The sequence below is a fragment of the Enhydra lutris genome, unplaced genomic scaffold (assembly GCF_002288905.1).
Source record: "Enhydra lutris kenyoni isolate GAN:26980312 unplaced genomic scaffold, ASM228890v2 scaffoldscaffold37, whole genome shotgun sequence".
NCBI classification, from domain to species: domain Eukaryota; kingdom Metazoa; phylum Chordata; class Mammalia; order Carnivora; family Mustelidae; genus Enhydra; species Enhydra lutris.
This window is the reverse complement of record NW_019154121.1, coordinates 24468817-24489475: the sequence shown is the minus strand read 5'-3', so window position 1 is coordinate 24489475 and position 20659 is coordinate 24468817. Positions and strand designations below refer to the sequence as shown.

General features: G+C 37.4%; 1 protein-coding gene across 1 annotated transcript in view; it reads right to left on the bottom strand.

Moving 5' to 3' along the window:
- LOC111154452 (contactin associated protein like 2) overlaps window positions 1-20659 on the bottom strand; it is a 2043877-nt gene that overhangs the window by 855298 nt on the left and 1167920 nt on the right. Inside the window, exon 10 of the mRNA XM_022514057.1 lies at window positions 1065-1236. Coding sequence (XP_022369765.1) covers window positions 1065-1236 — 172 coding nt within the window. The remainder of the gene's footprint in view (window positions 1-1064; window positions 1237-20659) is intronic.

Here is a 20659-nt window from a genome sequence, read left to right as displayed (position 1 = left end):
TTCTATAGCCATCATTTAAACTGTAATTTACCATTCACATGGATATAATTTTATTGAGGTTATATGGCAGCAAACTTATTTTATTATAGATGATTTTATGTCTTTTTAAGGTTTATTTTGTGTCTTTGGATGACTTTCCTAAGGATCTCCTCTTAAATGAAGTAAGATTACTAGAGACTGAAAGTCTACTCTTTGTTGGGAGCAGACTAAGTCTTCTGAAACTTTCATCTTGCAAAATATAAAATTAATAAAATTATTTTTCAGAGTAAGATAGCCCTCTCATAAAAGATTTGAATACAGTTTAGAAAATCACCTAAAAATCACCAGATTAAATTCAACGCAAAGTTAGATATGGTTTATTTATGGATGAAATATCTCATACTACTTTTCATGGTAGAATGAAAGGCACTTTTTAGAAATATATTAAGGTTAGTGTATGTAATGATGTAATAATTCATGTAAGAGTTGTATCTTTCTACTCTGTGAAAAGTCAACTAGGTTTTTATAAAAAAAAAAAGCTCCTCCCCAGATTTGCAAAAATGAATATAGATTAGATTTTGCAATATTTCAGTATGTGTATTTTGTAAGCAGACTCAATTACATTAAATATTCTGTTTCAGTAAATTCCCATACTGCCTGCCAACATTTTTAAAGCTTCTTTTCCTTCAGGAGAGGGCTTTGGAGGGGAAAATATGCTGAGCATGAGTCGTGACCAACACAAGAAGAGAAGGGACATTTCTGCTTGTGGGCATAGGAAGCAAAATTTAAAATAAACTGAGTTCCTTTATAACTCAACTGTTGCTTGCAAAACTACCTGAATAATGCTCACATTTATGGAGGGAGATTGGTGTGACATCCCAGATTGTTCTACCATATATACCCAGGTCCTGCTATAAATGTCACTGCTAAAATCACACATATGCTGTAGGCATGACAGATGGCTCCTCCGCCTTACCTCTTATACATGGTGTGTGTGTGTGTGTGTGTGTGTGTGTCTTGTCCCACAACAAAAGCATGAATTCAGAAGTTTGCACACTTAGAAGTAGGATGACAAGACTGCATACCTGTCTATAATGGCGCACATGTCGATGCTGACGTTCGCAAAACTCCCCGGCCTCCTCTGTGCCACTTCATATAAATTCACCAGTTGGTCATCCACTTGGATGAGCTGCATGCACCCTTGGAATGAAGGCTGAAGGACAGAGTGACTGGAGTTATTCATCTGGTTCAGAAAACCTGTGAGAGAGAAGAAGTGGGAAAGTTACATTCTGCATACAGCATGCTTCACTAAAATTCCTCCGGCTGTCTTCCGTGACCACAGCCGCCCTGTCCTGTCTACCCTTGTTGATGTCCTGTTCAACGCAGAAGAATGGAATCTTTAGAGAAAGCGGTATTATTTCAGGAGAAGAAGGAAGGGTTGAACCTAGTGAATGTTTGTCTCTGGGATCTACCATCCATCATATTTTCTCTGTGACATTTTCCTCCTCAGTCTGTCACATCACTCTGTCCCTCTGCTCTTGAAGGCCCACTCCTACACTTCCTCACCTCTCTCTTCAGATATTAAAACATAAAACTTTAGACCTTTCCCAAATACCTATCACCTTCCTTTTATGCCTTCAAATTTACTTCTACTTTCTTAATACCCTAGAGCCCTGTTATTCAGATGTCAAGAAACTAAAGCATTATCGATTATGGTGGCTTTCTTTTATGGATTAATGTCTAACTCAATCCAAAAAGATATTTGCATTACAAATGATTTCTTGATTTATCAAATCCAAAGAAACATTATAAAGAAATAAATTGAGGCAGAAGGCCCAGCTACCCTCCTCTGAATATCCATCTTATATAGCTAATATGATATAGGGAGCATAAATGATAAGAAATGAAATTATAAAGAGAATGAATAGCAAGACAAAAAAAAAAGTAAATACCAGTGGTTCTATTAGGCAACAGAAGATACATATACAAAGTTTAAAGTCAGACATTAAAAACTTAATTGCAAAATAACTTTAAAATACTAACATGAGTCAATTACCTAAATTATGTCTTTTTAATAGGAAAAAAATGCATAATTCTTAGTTTGTGCATTAAATCTATGTGCAAGTCACAGGAAAAGAATACTTCTCTATCCCATTAAGTATCTCCAGAAAGTCTCAAAAAGTGTCTACTTTTCATATTTTTCCTCACACCAAATTTACTATTGGAGCAAATTTAAACTGTACTAATTTGTCTGCTTAAAATTCTAAAGTTATTAACATATTCATTTCAGTCTAATATTGTAGCTACAGAAAAAAATATATACAGAATGGGCTGGGATCAAGACGTGTCATTAAGTTGATAAAAGTGAATTTCCAATAGAAAACTTATCGAAAAAATTGACCATTAAGTGATTTTTTTTTTTAAATGTCCTATGTGACTAGTAATACCAGTTTAGGATAATAGAAACCTTTCTTCCATTATTAATGGGTTATGATATTTCAAGTCTAGTAATTATCATTTGAATTCCCTTTAAGAGTTAATCACAGAGCTGTATATCATTTTTCTATCAACACTGTACTATGTAAAAACAGGATTCTACTTAAATTAATTTCTTGACTTAAAAAAATCTACTTCCGTTATCAAACATATTGCATGCATATATCTTTCCCTAAGTCACATTTTTTTTTCATTTGCATTGTTAGTCTCCTCAGAAAACTGCTGATCTTAGATAAGTGGCCCATTTAGACTAGTTGTATGCATACATATGATTTTCAATCTGTTTAATCAAGATAAAATTGAATGGAGTACAATGTCTAAACTTAGCAGAGAGAAAACATCCAGCTGTAACTTTATTGACTACTCTTAACAAGACGCTCATTTGGTTCTGTTTTTTGAGTACTTGGGAGTCTCTAAATATCCACACTAGCTTTGAAATATTTCGAAATGAGTTGATCTATTTGTGAGAATAAGATCTCTGAAGCAAAGCAGCTGTGTAACACACAGATCACTATGAATTGGACATAATTAAGGTCATAAAACAAGACTTCATCAGTCACTCCTAACAATGTTCTATTTGGCCCTGATAAATTCTGGAGTTTGAAATTGTCGAGTCCTTTTACTTTTCTACACGGGATACATTCTTGGCAAAAACAGTTACAGGACAAACTGCTATATATATCTATTAAAATTTAGGGTGTCTTTTTTTTTTTCTCCTTTCCTTGCATTATGTCTAACATTTCCAAGAGGAAGTCCATTAATCCTTGCCTCTGGTATTCAAACCCTTTCCTAATCTCCTTCTACCCTAAATTAGCCCTGACTCTGATCAGTAGAAAACTATGAAGTGGTGGTTGTGTATGACTTCTGATACTAGTATCTGGCTTGGTTTCTGAGACTGCTAGCTGATCATTCCATGAGCAGTCTTCTAGAAAAGCCCATGAGAGATAATAAATCATGGTTTCCAGCTATTAAATTTTGGGGCAATTTGTTTATGCAATAATGAATACCTAGTAATAAATTTGGTACTGGGAGGGAATTACAACAAAAACCTACAGAAGTGGCAGTGACCTAAGGACTGGGATGTACAAGTAAGCTGGGCAGGCTTCACAAGGACTGTGAGCAGAAGCCTGATGATGGCTCTTGAGGAGGTTGTCAGTAATGGCTTAAAGGGAAGTGAGGAATAAATGTGAGTGGAAATGAGAGAAAACTGGATCCTGGCTATGCTGCAGTAGGAAGTTTAATAACATCATGATTATATGGGAAAGAAACATACTTAATGAATTGGGTAACCTAGCTAAGAACATTTCAGGCAGAGAATTCTGAACATCTATTTATAATAAAGGGGGAAAAAGAAGAGAGAAAAACTAAAGAAAACCATTAAATACAAAGAGAGTAGGACTTGATGGATTTGAAAATAAAGTATTTTCTCACTTCTAATCTCTCCGGATGGCCAACAATGCAAAAATTTAAGTCACTTGCAGGCAAAAGTCAACGACCAGTAAAACATAATGTAAAGATGGCAATGAGGTATGACTGTGATACCCACCTTAAGACCTCCAAAATGTATTAATTGGTGCCTCAAAGAACTATTCATTCAGACTAAAGAAATGCTAGACAGCTTATTATAATGTCTTACAGATTCCCTGAGTTAACCAATGCTAAGGGCATTCTTCCCTTAGCATGTCAGCAAAAGTCCAGTATAAAAAAATAAAATTAAATTAAATTAAAAAGCTTATCTTCATCAGATACTGGATGTGGCTTTTGCTTAATGGTTATAAGCCAGCATAATCAAAGGAAACCCACATAATCAAAGGAAACCCATACGTACTTACGGTAACACCATCAGCTTGGCCTGAGAGAGAAAGAGATGGGACAGACAGAAACTGTGTCTTTAAACTTCTACAGGTAGGAAATTATATGGCTATAAACAAAGGCTACTTTTTATATTAAAAGGAAGCATGGACCAGAGAGGTAGAACTGTGAACCAGAGGGCAGAGCCAAGACCCATGAAGAAACACTTTCAAGAAATAATTAGAAGTGAGCCCTAATCCAGGAATTACCAACATGTACCTGATTGGAATCTACAACCACTATGGACCAGTTACTTCTGTGTGCTCTTCTTTCCCCCTTTTGCCCCCTTTTGAACCAGACAGTCTGTAGTGGTTACTCAATGCCTATCTGACCATCATATGCTGGGTGTGTGGGTGGCACAAAACTCGTTCACAGGTCTTCAGGTGAGAAACTATATTTGAATACCTTCTTTTGTTCTCAGACTTCCCTAGGAGCTTCCTGTTGGTATGAACTTGACTCATGATGAGTTGCTGGATTCTGAGCAGACCCTCTAATGGAAGGAAGCTTTAGAGGACCTTTGAAGGAAGTAAGTGTACTTTTTCATGTGGAAGAGACACGGACCTTTGTGTTCCAGAGGGCAAACCATCATAACCGACCTCCAAAACGGCCATACAGCACCTCCTGCTAGTCATACCTGTGGGGTTCCCTCCTACGCTGAATCAGTGCTGACAGAACACTGCAGACGTGACAGTGTGTCTATGACTTTCAAGGCCTAGTAATAAAAGTCCTTAGAGGGTTTTACGTTGGTCTCTTGGATCACTGACTCCGAGGAAGCCATCCCCTAGGCCATGAGGAACCTCAAGCAGTCTACTGGGGAGGCACCCGTAGGGAGAGGAAATAGGACCCCACTGCCAGCAGCAGCTTGCTAGCCGTGTGAGTGAGCCATCTCCAAGCAGAGCTTCCAATCCCAGTCAAGCCTTCGGATGACTGCTGCTGCAGGAGACAGCTAGCTGCAACTGCGCGAGAACTTGGAGCTAGGACGTCCCAGCTGAGCTGTTCCTGAATTACGGGCCCACAAACAAGGGAGAGAGAATACGCTCTTGTTGCGCTGAACCCTAAATTGTGATGCAGTCTTTTTTTTTTTTTTTAAGATTTTTATTTATTTATTTATTGGACAGACAGAGATCACAAGTAGGCAGAGACACAGGCAGAGAGAGACGGGAGGAAGCAGGCTCCCCGCGGAGCAGAGAGCCCGATGTGGGGCTCGATCCCAGGACTCTGGGACCACGCCCTGAGCCAAAGGCAGAGGCTTAAGCCACTGAGCCCCCCAGGCGCCCTGTGATGTAGTCTTTATGCATCAGTCCAGAACATGTTATTTATTTTCTGCATTTGTTCCCCTTCTGTACAAATATAACTGCAGGAAAAAGACCAGTGTAACCGTGCCTGAGATACTTGCAGTGGCCGCTCTAAAGCTGAAGAATTAACCTACGTAGTAGATTAACAGCAGGACTTTTTTTTTTTTTTTTTTTTTTTTTTTGCAGCTGGGATTCTGAGGGTCAGAAATGAATGGCTAGAGAGTTAAACTTAATTGAAATTTGCCAAGTTAATAGAAAGATTATATAGAATGAGGAGATTAACATTTGTTTCTTTTGGCTTAACACTTTAAATATCTATGAATTTGGAATAAAAAATGCATTGTGTACACATGGGTTGTCACGGGGCTCCATGATCTGGCAGGGTGACACCCACACTAGTTGTCACTTTGCAGACTCAACTGCCTCTCACTACCAGTGAAATGGGAAACCTTTCCTCTTTGCAGGGTCGTTGTAATTATGTTGGAGATTTCTGTTTCAAGGCTTCCCATATAAAAAAGTCATACCTGATTTGAAGTCCACTGAGTATTTTATTATTCTTGCTGACAAAAGGCTTTAAGATTTTAATTCAGAAATACATCAGTGAAAAACATGCTGATATTTGTTTTGACACTAAAACACCCATCGAAACTGCTGTAAGTTATCACGTGAACCTGATGGGACAGAAAGAGCAATAGGGGTAGAAACCGCACATATTGAAAGCCACACCCATATAAGACTTCTTTATTCATACTTATCTTAAAGTTGGGACATTTGGGAGGTCAGAGAGAGGCTGGTGGGATGCAGTAAGGATGCTAAGAATGCATTCAGATCTTCCTTCTAATATAATCCAGGATGATTGTGCAAAATGTCTACTCATCTCTGTTAACCCAACCCACCTGAATAATTCACCATGGTGGGTGTCCGAGCGGCCTGAGGGTGAGCTCAGGGGTGGCTGGCACCTGCCCAGCGAGAGCAGGCGGTAGCATATCCACCCTGCATGGCTGGGACAGCAACTGCAATATAGGCTTATTAAGCAAATAAAGCAATATATTGAGGATAGCAGGAGCCAGGTTCTCATGGTTGGGAAAGGAGTGTACAAATGAAAAGTGTAAAATCTTGAATGATCTTGTGGGTGTGGACTGGAATTTAATTTATCAGGGAGCCCTTGTAGTTGTCAGGATTATACAGCTAGTTGCAGAAATAGATCTAGATGGAACTGGGTATGGGCTCAATACACAAAAGGTTCCTACCATTCACCGGAGATGGTGTGGGTACAGGGTTACCCCCAGATGCAGTGAATACCCCTATAGATCAGATCCTAGTTTCTCTACTGAAACTAAGTCTCTAGGACTTCTTGGAGAAATGGCTGATTCCAGAGCTGGGTCAGGGAAGGTACAATGGGAGCCTGGAACATTTTATTGCACCAGAAGTAAAGAAGTGCTCAGAATGGCTATAATCAGAAAGACAAGAAATAATAGGTGTTGGTGAGGATGTGGCGAAAAAAGGAACCCTTGTGCATGGTTGGTAGGAATCTAAACTGGGGCAGCTACTGTGGAAAACAGTATGGAGGTTCCTCAAAAAATTAAAAATAGAGGAGCACCTGGGTGGCTCAGTGGGTTAAAGCCTCTGCCTTCAGCTCAGGTCATGATCCCAGGGTCCTGGGATTGAGCCCCTCATCGGGCTCTCTGCTTAGCAGGGAGCCTGCTTCCTTTCCTCTTTCTCTGCCTGCTGCTCTGCCTACTTGTGATTTCTGTCAAATAAATAAATAAAATCTTTAAAAACATAAATTTAAAAAAATTAAAAATAGAAGTATCATAAGCTCCAGTAATTCCACTACTGGGTATTTACCCAAAGAAAATAAAAACACTAATTCAAAAAAGATATATGCACCCCTATTTTTATTTCAGCATTGTAGATAAAATATGGAAGCAACCCAAGTCCCCATCGATAGAAGAATGGATAAAGAAGATGTATATAAGAGAATATGAATATATATATATATATATATATATAAAACTCATATTGCTCAGTCAGAAAAAAGAATGAAATCTTGCCATTTGCAACAACATGGATGGATCTAGAGGGCATAGTGCTAAGTGAAATAAGTCAATCAGAGAAAGACAAATACCATATGATTTCACTCAGATGTGGAATTTAAGAAACAGATGAACATTGGGTTTTGAAAAAAGAAGGAGAGAGACAAACCAAGAAGCAGACTCTTAACTATAGTGAACAACCAGAGTTACTGGAGGGGAGGTGGGAGGAAGGGGGGTGGGTGAACCAGGTGATGGGGAGTAAGGAGTGCACTTGTGTTGAGGACCTGGTGTTGTATGGAAGTGTTGAATCACTACATTGTACACCTGAAACTAACATTATGCTATATGTTAACTAATTGGAATTCAAATAAAAATTTAGAGAAAGAAAAATAATTAATTTATTTTAATTTATTTTTTTAGGGGGAGAGGGGCAGAGGCAGAGGGAGAAAGAGAATCTTAAGAAGGCTCCACACCTTGCGTTGAGCCCTTCACACAGCTTCATCCTGCAACCCTGAGATCCTGACCTGAGCTGAAATCAAGAGTCAGATGTTTAACAGACTGAGCCACTCAGGCACCCCAATTGATTTATTAACTTTAATAAAGTGAGATCTTGCCATTTGTGACAACATGGATGGACCTTGAAGGTATTATGCTAAGTGAAATAAATCCCAAAGAGAAAGACAAAAACTGCATGATTTCACTCATATATGGAATCTGGCAAACAAAACAAATAAACAAACAGAAAGGCAGAAACAAAGCCATAAATGCAGAGAACAAACTGATGGCCGCCAGAGGGGAAGGGTGTGGGAGGCTGGGCAAAATGGGTGAAGGGAGTGGGAGGTCGAGGCTTCCAGTTATGAAATGAACGAGTCACAGGGACGCAGGAACCCCGCATAGGGAAGAGTTGGTGGTACTGTAACAGCTTTGTATGGTGATGGATGGTAGCTACACTTGTGAGCACAGCATAAGGTAGAGATGTGTCAAAATGCTGCACACCTGAAACTAACTTAACATTGTGTATCAACTGGTTAAAAAAAAAAAAAAGGTTTTCAAAGAATGATGGGGGTCACATCAGAATGACACAGGAGCCAGGCTTAAGTAGGTTTCCATTGTTCAAATCTAGACAATTTAAGTATTAAATAAATAACTTGAGCATTAAAAATATTTTGAGTATCAAAAGAAAAAAGGAATGGAGAGAAGGAGAAATTTATACATCATATCTCATTGAAAAAAACATAGGAATCCATGAGTCCACCCACATAAAGATGAGTAATTACATGGAGAGAAGAGGGAATCTGTTTCTACAGCCCTATCCTAACTAATAAATATAAAAAGTATACTGGAACTAGAAAGTCACCATTTGGCAACCATCACAGTAGTAAATAAATCAGACAAGAACTATCAATGGATACTCAAATGCGTGGGTGAAAGTTAGATGAAGAACAAAGAAAGTCTCTAAGTGTCTCCCTTAAAACATATTACTTTCAAAGGGAAAAAACAGTCGTTTTACAGCAGGAACAGCGGAGACATCTTTGCAATCAAGTATTCCAAGTTATCACCGCCAGTCATGGGACTGATGGACGTGTGGGCCCCTGATAACAAGCATCGCCTGGTGGTCCTCCTGCCCCAGGTGCACAAGGCAGGTGCCGTCACGAGGAAACATCAGACAGACCCAGAGGAGGTCTTCAGGAATGATAAGGCTGTGGAAGTCGAGAAACAGTGGAGGATCTGATTCCTGTTGGCAAACACTGCAGAGGCAGGGACACGGATGTGACATGTGACGCCAGCTGGGGTCTTTCTGCTATACAGGACGTTACTGCATGGGGTAATGTAACGAGGTCTCTGGGTGAAACTGGTGGTTTTTGTGATCTTGGAATTTTTTTTCCAAGTTTTAAACTGTCTGAAAATAAAAACTATTTTTTAAAAGCTAATGCTTTATCCAACATGAAATGCTGGTTTATGCTAAAATCTCTGCCATTCAAGAACCTCATTTTAGATGAAATTATCTCCCGGTAAAATGAAATTGTCCTGTCTCCATTTCTCCATATCCTACTTATTCTTTCCATCACTTGAATCTGCATTCAATACCCAGGCATTGTCACTGGGACTGTTCTTCCTAATTTCAGTGATGAGTTTCATGTAAGTGAAGGGCCTCTTTTACTCTTTAGTTAGACTCCTCAGTGGGGGGTCTGACACTTGACCCGCATATATTGATATTCTGTGTTATCAAACCCAGAAGACTTCTGTGGTCTTAAAAGATGGAATGTTCTGACTCCTGCCTCCCACTCCAACTTCAGGGCATACCCTTCTTAGCCAGATTTAAAGAGTTTCTAAACCCTACAAACATCAGGACATGTGAAACCACTAAGAACACCTTTCAAGATTTAAAAATTAAAACAATATTAATTAAACCAAATATAAGAAAATTCTATAAAATAATGAGGTTCTATATGCTGGCTAATTGAACTTAATAAAAAAAAAGAAAAAAGAAAAAAGAATTCTACAAAAGTTTGATTTTTTTCCTCAATATACACTTTACATTTGGAAGTAAATTTATCACATTCAGAATGGGTCTGTCATACTTTTGTGGGCCCACATTGCTAGTTCCCTAATTACCTGCGTAAGATGGCTGTCCTTGTTACAGTGTTTCAGCCTCCCTATTCGTGCCCCTGTGCCTCAGGAAAACAAGCCCTTTCTGCCTCGAATTTCTTCTTCACATTTTTTCATGGCTGACTTATTCTTATGGTTCAGGTCAGCTCACATGTCACCTTTTGAGAAGGACCTTCCAAGGCCAACCTATTTAAAATTGTTCTATTACTTTCCTCATTCTGGTTCTTCAGCTTCTTGTTTCTTATCACAGATGTCAAAATTTCTAATTATCTGGATTGGTTTATTTAAAATATTTACTTCCATAAGTGTGTGTGTGTGTGTGTTTCTCCTCTTTCAGTGTATTAGTTTTGTGATATCAATAATACTGTCTTGCTTCTCTATTAATTTATTTTAAAAAAACCCCATATTTGTTAAGAAAGACTCACAAGCCATAAAGCTCACCACCCTACTTATCTTAGAATAGTCCGTGGGGTATGTGCGAAATGGTCAAGATGCAAGATGTCTGCTATAAAGTCTGGAAGCAAATTGAAAATAACCTTTACAACATCATCTATATGGACTTCTCTGCATTTGTTAGGTGAAGGATAAGTGAGTGGATGTTTGGATTTTCTTTCTGGAAAAAGGGGGATGTTTAACCCTGCCTCTTCACATCCTTCCTGGTCTCTGCTGCAGGACTCTGTTGGCTGCCAGTTAGATAACACTCGTGCCTCTTAGAGCTCTGCCCCCTTTACCCAATCCATTGTCCTTCATAACACTTATTGCCATCTGACATGCTGTCTGAGTGTTTATTGTTATTGCTACTGTTTTTAGAATGTAAATGCCACAAGACTTTGAATCCTGCTAGAGCTCGACAACTGTCTGTTAGAGAAGCAAACAGACAGTGTAGGACTGTGAGCAAGAAAATGACTTGATCATTTTGTGTCATGTTATTCTCTCTCTGGTGGAAGTAAGGATGGGCTGGCAGAGAGGAAACCTGAAGTAGGTACTGTCTTATAAAAGAGACACAGGAGAAGTTCCAAATTCTTTTTTTTTTTTAAGATTTAATTAATTAATTTATTTGAGAGACAACGAGCTCACACACGCGCACTCACACAAGTAGGGGGGAAGGGGCAGAGAGAAAACCAGACTCCCTGCTGAGCAGGAAGCCTGATGCTGGCTCCATCCCAGGACCCTGAGATCATGACCTGAGCTGAAGGCAGAGGCTTAATGACTGAGTCATCCAGGTGCCCCAACAGAAGTTCCAAATTCTTATCTAAAATGTCAGTAAACCTAACCTAGAGGAATCAGATGAGAGATATTTCCCTGGAAGGTATGCCAGAACCGGCTGAGGCACTGGAAAAAGGGAGTACACTGAGACAGTGACAACTAGAAGGACTCTTAGATTTTTGGCTGAGCAACTAGATGACTGCTTTTGACTCACCCAACAGAGGAGACACAGGAAGAACAGTCGGTCTTTAGGGAGTAGGATGAAAGGAGACAAGAGAAAGTGTGGTGGGTGGGTTTTGACAAGCTCAAAGCTGAACTTTTCAAGTCTCAAGTAGCTGGGGGGATATCCAAGATAAAATGTTCAGTCTACAGGTTAATATTAATGTCTCCATATCAGGAGAGAGATCAGAGTTTGAACAGGATTTGGGAGTAATTATACTCTGGAGGTGGAAGAAACTGCATGAAGCAACTGCATAATGCACTGAGCAAAGAGACCGAAGTCCGGACTCTAGAAATCATCTACATGTCAGGGGTAGGATCAGAAAAATAAGCCAGTGAAGAAAAACGAGAGAGTGAAAAGAAAAACCAAGAAGAAATGACATCAACAAAGTGAAGGAATGGTCAGCATCATCACTGGTAAATGGGAAAGATCACAGAATGGAGTTATATGAAGACCGGCACTTTGACTTGGGTTTACCACTTAGGTCAGTGGGAATATGGGGGAGCTAGAGAGGTGGGTGTGGATAATAAATTCCAGCATTTAAGGAGCATATGAGAAGTGGAGAAGCGCAGAGATGGTAGCAACTCTACTTTAATATAAAATAATGGTGTACTAAGGAAAAGGCTAACTCTTTGGAGACATTTTTTTAGCCAATTTTAATTATTTAAATTATTTAATATAGTCTTTTGACTTTTTCAAATTTAGAATGTTATTTATATTTATTCCACATATACTTATTTTCTGCTTTTTATAATGGATGAGTAGAAAATACAAGGCTAGGGATTTTGTGTCTATCACTTTTTGACCATGGGTAAATACTTAAATACTCTGTTTCTTGTTTCTTTATTTATAAAAGAGATAAAATTATAAAAATCTAGTACAGGAGGTTGTTGTGAATAATTAAAATATATACATGAAGTAAGTGCCTAGAAAACCGTGATCCATGGTATACACCAAAGACCTAGAAATTACCATCATTATCATTTTTATTATTCCAAATGGCTTAAATTATTTAAATCACTTTTGTATTTATTAAAGACCCAAAACCACATTATTTTTGTCCTCAATAATACTGAAATCTCATCAGGAAGGTAAGTTCAGAAACATGAATATATTTGTGTTAAAGAATGTTACTACATATCCATATGAGCACATAAAATGCAAATGTTTGAAGAGTTTGAGAAGCCATTCTTTCTTCTTGTATATTTCCTTCCTTGGCTAACATCATCCAGGGTTTGCTTTGTACTTTTCCAGCAATCTCATTTCAATCTCCTTTACTCATTTCTTGTCTTCTACCTGCTGTATAAATGTAGGAGTCTGTCAGAGTCTGCCCTGGGCTAGGTCTGTTTTCTTGGAAGTTTGTGCATAAAAATGGTCCTCTCCAAAAAATAAGCAGAAGACCTCAATATATATTTTTCCAAAGAAAACATACCAATGGCCAAAGACACATGAGAAGATACTCAACATCACTAATCATGATGGAAATGCAAATCAAAACCTTGATGAGATATCACCTTATACTTGTCAGAATGGCTAGAATGAAAGGACAAGAAACAACAAGTGTTGGTGAGGATATGGAGAAAAAGGAACCCTCGTGCAGTATTGGTGGGAAAGCAAATTGGTGTAGCCGCTGTGGAAATCAGCATGGAAGTTCCTCAAAAAATTGAAAATAGAAATACCATCAGATCCAGTAACTCCTTACTGGGTGTTTACCCAAAGAAAAGAAAACACTAAATTCAAAAAGATATATGCAGCCCTATATTTATTGCAGCATTATTTACAATAGCCATGATATGGAAGCAACACAAGTATCCATCAACAGATGGATGGATGAAGATGTGGTACACACACACACACACACACACACACACACACACACACACTCATAATGGAATATTACTCAACCATAAAAAGATAATGAAATAGTGCCATCTGCAACAACATGGATGGACCTAGAAGGTATAATGCTAAGTGAAGTAAGTCAGAGAGAAAAAGTCAAATACAATTATGATTTCACTCCTATGTGGAATTTGAGAATCAAAACAAAAACGAAAACAAACAAAAAGGAAACAAACAAATACAGAGAACAAACTGGTGGTTGGCAGATGGGAGGTGAGTGGAGGGATGGGCACAATAGATTAAAGGGATTAAGGTACACTTACTGTGATGAGCAATGAGTAATGTACAGAACTGTTGAATCACTATAGTGAACACATGAATTAATGTAACACTGTATGTTAGCTACACTTCAATCAAAAATAAATAAATAAATAAGGAGGGAAAAAGGGTCCTATCCAAACCCATCACTTCAACTACCTAATATATGAATATGATATCTCCATTTCAGGATTTTACCCTGAGCTCAGAATTGATGTATCCAGAAGATTCTTAAAATTCTCCATTCCAATGTGTCATGCATGTTCAAATTCAAGACATATTGTTCTTGATCCCAGTTGGTATTCTCACATCATCCCTATCTATACAGGTGATCACTCAAAACGTCTTCACTGAAGTTTCATCTAAGACATTGCACGTATCAAATGACCAGAGTCAAACCTGGTACCTCCATCCTTACTCTCTGAAATGCATCATGTCAATCACATCATGTCAGTCTTCCCTTTTAAAGAATTCTCTCAGTCAGATTCTGCACCATGTGAGCCCTACCACAGCTTCTCTACCACCCACTTCCGATCCATCTCCAGCATGAAGTCCAAACAATCGCTATTAAAAATATTAGTCTAGTCATGTTACAACCTTATCAGGAGTCTTTTACTTATCTGATAAAATGAATTAACAAGATTAAAAACAAACAAACAAACTTCCAACATCTTTCTTTCCCTCTAATATTCTAGTTTTCTAAATGCAAAATATATTTGTAATGATTTGCAAAATACGGTATAATATATTAAGAAAAGGAAATTTTTTTAAAGGGGAGAGGGGTAGAGGGAGATGAAGAAAGAGAAGTTTAAGCAGGCTCCATGCCCAGCAAGGAGCCCGATGTGGGGCTCAACCTCACAACCCTGAGATCAGGACCTCAGCCGAAACCAAGAGTTGGTTGGTTGACTCAGCCACCCTGGTGCCCGGAAATATTTATTTTTTAAAATGCACTTACTAGTTTGATTTTATTTAATTAAAATTAATTTGATATAACTTATTAGACCCTTAGCTAGCTAGAATAATTTTAAATATGTATAATTTAGAGTATTAAAACCTTATAAAAAACTTAGTATATGTAGAAGAATGAAATTCAACCATTCTCTTACACCGTACACAAAGATAAACTCTAAATGGATAAAAGACCTCACCATGAGACAGGAATCCATCAGAATCCTAGAGGAGAACATAGGTAGTAACCTCTTCAATATCAGCCACAGCAACTTCTTTCAAGATATGTCTCCAGAGGCAAAGGAAACAAAAGCGAAACTGAACGTTTGGGACTTCCTCAAGATCAAAAGCTTCTGCACAGCAAAGGAAACAGTCAACAAAACAAAGAGGCAACCCAGGGAATGGGCAACCCATGGAATGGGAGAAGATATTTGCAAATGACAGTACAGACAAAAGGTTGATATTCAGGATCTATAAAGAACTCCTCAAACTCAACACACACAAAACAGACAATCATATCAAAAAATGGGCAGAAGATATGAACAGACACTTCTCCAATGAAGACATACAAATGGCTATCAGACACATGAAAAAATGTTCATCATCACTAGCCATCAGGGAGATTCAAATTAAAACCACATCGAGATACCACCTTACACCAGTTAGAATGGCCAAAATTAGCAAGACAGGAAACAACATGTGTTGGAGGGGATGTGGAGAAAGGGGAACCCTCTTACACTGTTGGTGGGAATGCAAGTTGGTGCAGCCACTTTGGAGAACACTGTGGAGATTCCTCAAGAAATTAAAAATAGAGCTTCCCTATGACCCTGCCATTGCACTACTGGGTATTTACCCCAAAGATACAGATGTGAAAAGAAGGGCCATCTGGACCCCAATGTTTATAGCAGCAATGGCCACAGTCGCCAAACTGTTGAAAGAACCAAGATGCCCTTCAATGGACGAATGGATAAGGAAGATGTGGTCCATATACACTATGGAGTATTATGCCTCCATCAGAAAGGATGAATACCCAACTTTTGTATCAACATGGACGGGACTGGAAGAGATTATGCTGAGTGAAATAAGTCAAGCAGAGAGAGTCAATTATCATATGGTTTCACTTATTTGTGGAGCATAACAAATAACATGGAGGACATGGGGAGATGGAGAGGAGAAGGGAGTTGAGGGAAATTGGAAGGGGAGGTGAACCATGAGAGACTATGGACTCTGAAAAACAACCTGAGGGTCTTGAAGGGGCAGGGGGTGGGAGGTTAGGGGAACAAGGTGGTGGGTATTAGGGAGGGCACGCACCGCATGGAACAATGGGTGTGGTGCAAAAACAATGAATACTGTTACGCTGAAAAGAAATTAAAAAAAAAATGAATAGATAAAAAAAAAGCCTTAGTATATTATAAGCCTTAGTATAATCCTTATATATATTATAAACCTTAGTATATTATAAAAAACTTGATGTTTATAAAAAATTCATTGCCTCAGTGGATCAGTTATTTCTAAATAAAATTATTTGTGGGATCTACCCTCTTATTATCATATAATAATCATAAGATACATTAGCTGTGTTTATAACACAATAAGCTTAAATCTAAAAGATACTGGACGTATTTCTGAGTGCTTTGTAAAAGTTATGAAGAAAATTATAAGACCATAGAGAATAAAAGGTAACTAGAAAAGCAGATTAGATATCTTGACAAATTGGGATAGTTATCAATTTGCAAATCAAATTGTGCAATATGATTTAAAAAGCCATAGCTGCCCAGGGGCAAACTTAAAAAGAAGATCAGAATTACCAAACTGAATAATTTGGCTCTTTTATGTCTTTTTAAAAATGTTAAGTGGTCTTTTATTTAAAACTTAGTTGTATATTCATACACAGCAAAAATGCAAAACACAAAATCAAAGACTTACATTTGATAACCTTAATTTCCTATGACCATAGCCTGCCAGTTTATCTAATACATAAAATAGATACATTCATATTTTTACAAAACAAAATAATATTGTCTTTTTAATTCTTCTTCATAAGTATAATCAGTGTTGTTTATGATGGAATAAGGCAATATTTTGTCAAATAAAACCCTAGTGGTCAGGAGTGTGGGTTGCAGAATAGCAGAACTAGTTGGAATCACAGTCCTGCTTCATATTAGTTATGCAGTTATGTGTCCTTGACTAGGTTACCTGTCCAATCCTTTTCCTTTTTTATTATTTTTTAATAAAAATGTTTATACTTACTGTGTAGAACATGTTTAATACACATACACATAGTGAAATGATTATTACAGTCAAGCTAATTTACATACGACTCCTCACAAGAGTTACCATTTTTTGTGTGTGGCGAGAGCACTTGAAATCTATTCTCTTAGCAAATTTCATCAACAAAGTATGAAGTCAGTTTGAAGGTAAAATATTTTGAGAATGCCTCAAATTTCGCTAACCCTATATTCTCCAATAATATTTTTCCTCAAATGCTTACATTTATTCTGAGTTTTTAAAAAATGACTCATCCCATATGAAAACATTTGTACAATTTTTACTGTATCTCTTTTTATCATAATATAAACTCTCTACTATGAGAGCATTTAACAATATTTGGCATTCAATAATATTTGTAGCTTATAGAATATTTGGGAAAGAGATAAGAAATAATAACCAATAGAGAATTCCACGTCATATGATAGAGCAATGTGAGAAGCCTGAAACTTTTCCAGGTCAAAACACCTAGAAATGCTAGATAAAAAAGTAACACACATCCTTTAAATTATATATCTAAGCATCTGGTACTGTAGGAGACACTTTCAGAGGTCAAAGAAAAAGAAAAAGCTAAAATTTAGGGTGCCAGATGATTCTGTGCTATTGGTATTCAGAAGTTATTTGCTAATCTTTGTAATGCAGAGGTTGGATTTTAAAGGCCCAGCAGAATTAAAAGTCAAGTGTTGGAGCTGTGCAAAAATAGAACCCCCTCCCCACCCCAACACCACCACCACCACATAAAGCCTGAAAATGCTAAAATCTCAGAAGAAGCAGATACTGGAGGAAAATTCACTAGTCAGCAAAGAAAGATGACAAGGAAATTTGTCTCTTTTCCTAGCCTATAGAAAGAAAAAGAAAAAAAAAAACAAAACCTTCTGAAAAATGAACCACAGCCTTGCGCAACGCAATTATGGCTTTCAAATTTACAGGAACGATAGGGTATAGGCCCCAAGCCAAGAAATTAAAATAGAAAAAAAATGGTCTCAAGCTGCTATCATTTGAAGGGAGTGTAAATCTTCTCTGGATTGACTCTGGAACTACAGGACTGCTGAAGAAAAAAAAACCTGAGAAATTTAAACTCAAAATCCAAAGATACAAAACATAAGAAAACAAACATAATGAACAAGATTCAGTAGAATCATCACATAGAAAAATCTGGTCTCCATGAATTCCAGATTTTCGGATGGGGAATATGGTAAACCATTAAAAACAATTAAAGAAATAAAAAGTAGAATCAAATATGTAAGAAAGGAATGGGTACTATTAAAAGGAGCCATTCAGATTTGACAAATAAGCAAACAGATCCTCCAGGAATTAAAATATACTACTAAAATTTAAAATTTATTAGTTGCATTAAGCACATGAGACAAAGTTATAGAATGTATTTGTAAACCGAAAGATAGGTTGGATACCCAGGATGTAGTCCAGAAATGAAAAGTGATTAAAGATATTAAATATAAATTTTAAAATGTGGAACACGGAAATAACGTATATTAGATTAAAATATTAGGAGAGGAAAGAGAGAATGTTGAGAGAATTCAAAGATATAATGCCTGAGAGATTTCCAGAACTGATTAAAAATTCAGATTCAAAGAGAACAATAATTCTACCCCCGATTTTTAAAAAAAATAAATCTAAGAGACACAGAATAGTGTAAAATCCTATCACCTAGGAGCATAACAGTAGCAAGACAGGAAACAGATGAGTCCTAAAGGAGACAGGGAAATTCTTAAGGTCTGAAAACAGAAGGTGGAATGCAGTAGAACACATTCAAATTATTGAAAGAAAATAAAATTCCAATCCAGAATTGTATATCAAGCTAAATTATCCAACAAGAGAAAAGGGGAAATTAAGATATTCTCAGCAAAGAAAAATTAAAGCAAGTTACCACCAACAGACTCCCTCTCCATTAAAAATCATCAAAACTAGAGGAAGTGTGTCAAGGAGAAAGGAACTAAGTCCAAAAAGAAAAGAAATACAGGTAGGCATAGCATGAGGGGGAAAAATGGCAAACATGGGAAAATCTGAAAATACATCAACTATATAAAAATAAAATTATAAAAATGATAATATTGAAGTTAAAAAAGAGGTAGAAATAAAATGGAGGACCAAAGTAGGATACAGTTAAATTATGCCAAGTGTTCTAGATGGCACTGCCTCTCCCAAAATTCTTATGTTAAAGCCTCAACCTCCAATGTGACTATATTTAGAAATAGGGTGTTTAGGAAGCTGATAAAGGTTAAATAAGGTCATAAGGGTGGGCCCTAATCCCATAGGACTGGTGTTCTTATAAGGAGAGGAAGAGACCCAGAGGTCAATCTCTCCCCTCAAGTGCCCTGAAGAAAGGTCATGAGAGGAGGTGGCCGCAAGGCAGCCATCCTTCCAGCTAAGAAGAGAGGCCTTATCAGAAACCAGCACTGGCACGTTGATCTTTGACTTCGGACCTCCAGAAGTGCGAAAAAATAAGCTTCTGTTGCATACCCCACTCTGTGGTATTCTGTTATGGCAGCCCCAGCAGACTAATAAACCAAATTTCTCTCATAATTTTGAAGAAAGACCAAGGTGTTAAGTTATTTTTGACTTTTACAAATACTCATGAAAAAATTATAAAGATAATCCCTAAAATTGAAAATATGGAGTATGCACATTTCACATTTGAGGGGAGGACATATATATTTTTTAAAATATTTAATCAAGCAAAAGGAAGAATAAAAGGCACACAGAAAAGCAGAAGCAAAAAACAGAACAAGATGGTAGAAATACAACAAAGTACCGCAATAGCTAAAATCAATTTTCACAACACTGAACATCACATGAAAAGAGGTTGTACCAGTGGATTTTTTTTTTTTTAAATCCAATCACATACTATTTCCAAGAAGCACATCTGAAACACAGGAACAAGAAAAGCTGAAAGTAAAAGAACTGGAAAAAATAAGCCAGGCAAATACAAATGTTCAAACAGCTGGTGGCTCTGGTGATACACTACCTTAGTGATGGAATCCCAAAACACTGATATAATTTATAATATCAACACTGGTATTAATATGTGGAGAAGTACAAGCTCCAGGGCAAGCGTGTCTGAGTCTAATCTTGCTCATTCCAGTTTACTGATTGTATGTTTCATTGAATGACTTAAAACGGTGCTTACGATGTTTCTTTGTCTCTCAATAGAGGAAAACAATAGTATCTCCCTCATAGTATCATTTTGAGAATGCAGTGAGTGCCCATAAATTATTACTCAAACGGTCTGACACACAGAAATAATGCTCACTGTCCTTGAGGAGAATGAAGTGGTAAAAATATATTTTAAGATAAAACCAAAAACAATGAAGAAAAAAGGCACCATCAGGGATAAGAAGGTTAGCATGTAACAGCAAATGTAAAATTCACTAAACAGTTATAAATATTCTAAATACATAGTACTCAAATAGACAAAAGAAATTTTTAAGAAATCCAAGCATCATTTCCGCAAGAAAACCTCCCTGATAACTGTCTCCTTTCCCCCAATTCTAGGTCCATCCGCTAGGTGCCTCAGGAGCAGCCCGGGCATAAATTACACCTCAGCCTCCTATCACACTCAGGACAGCTCTCCA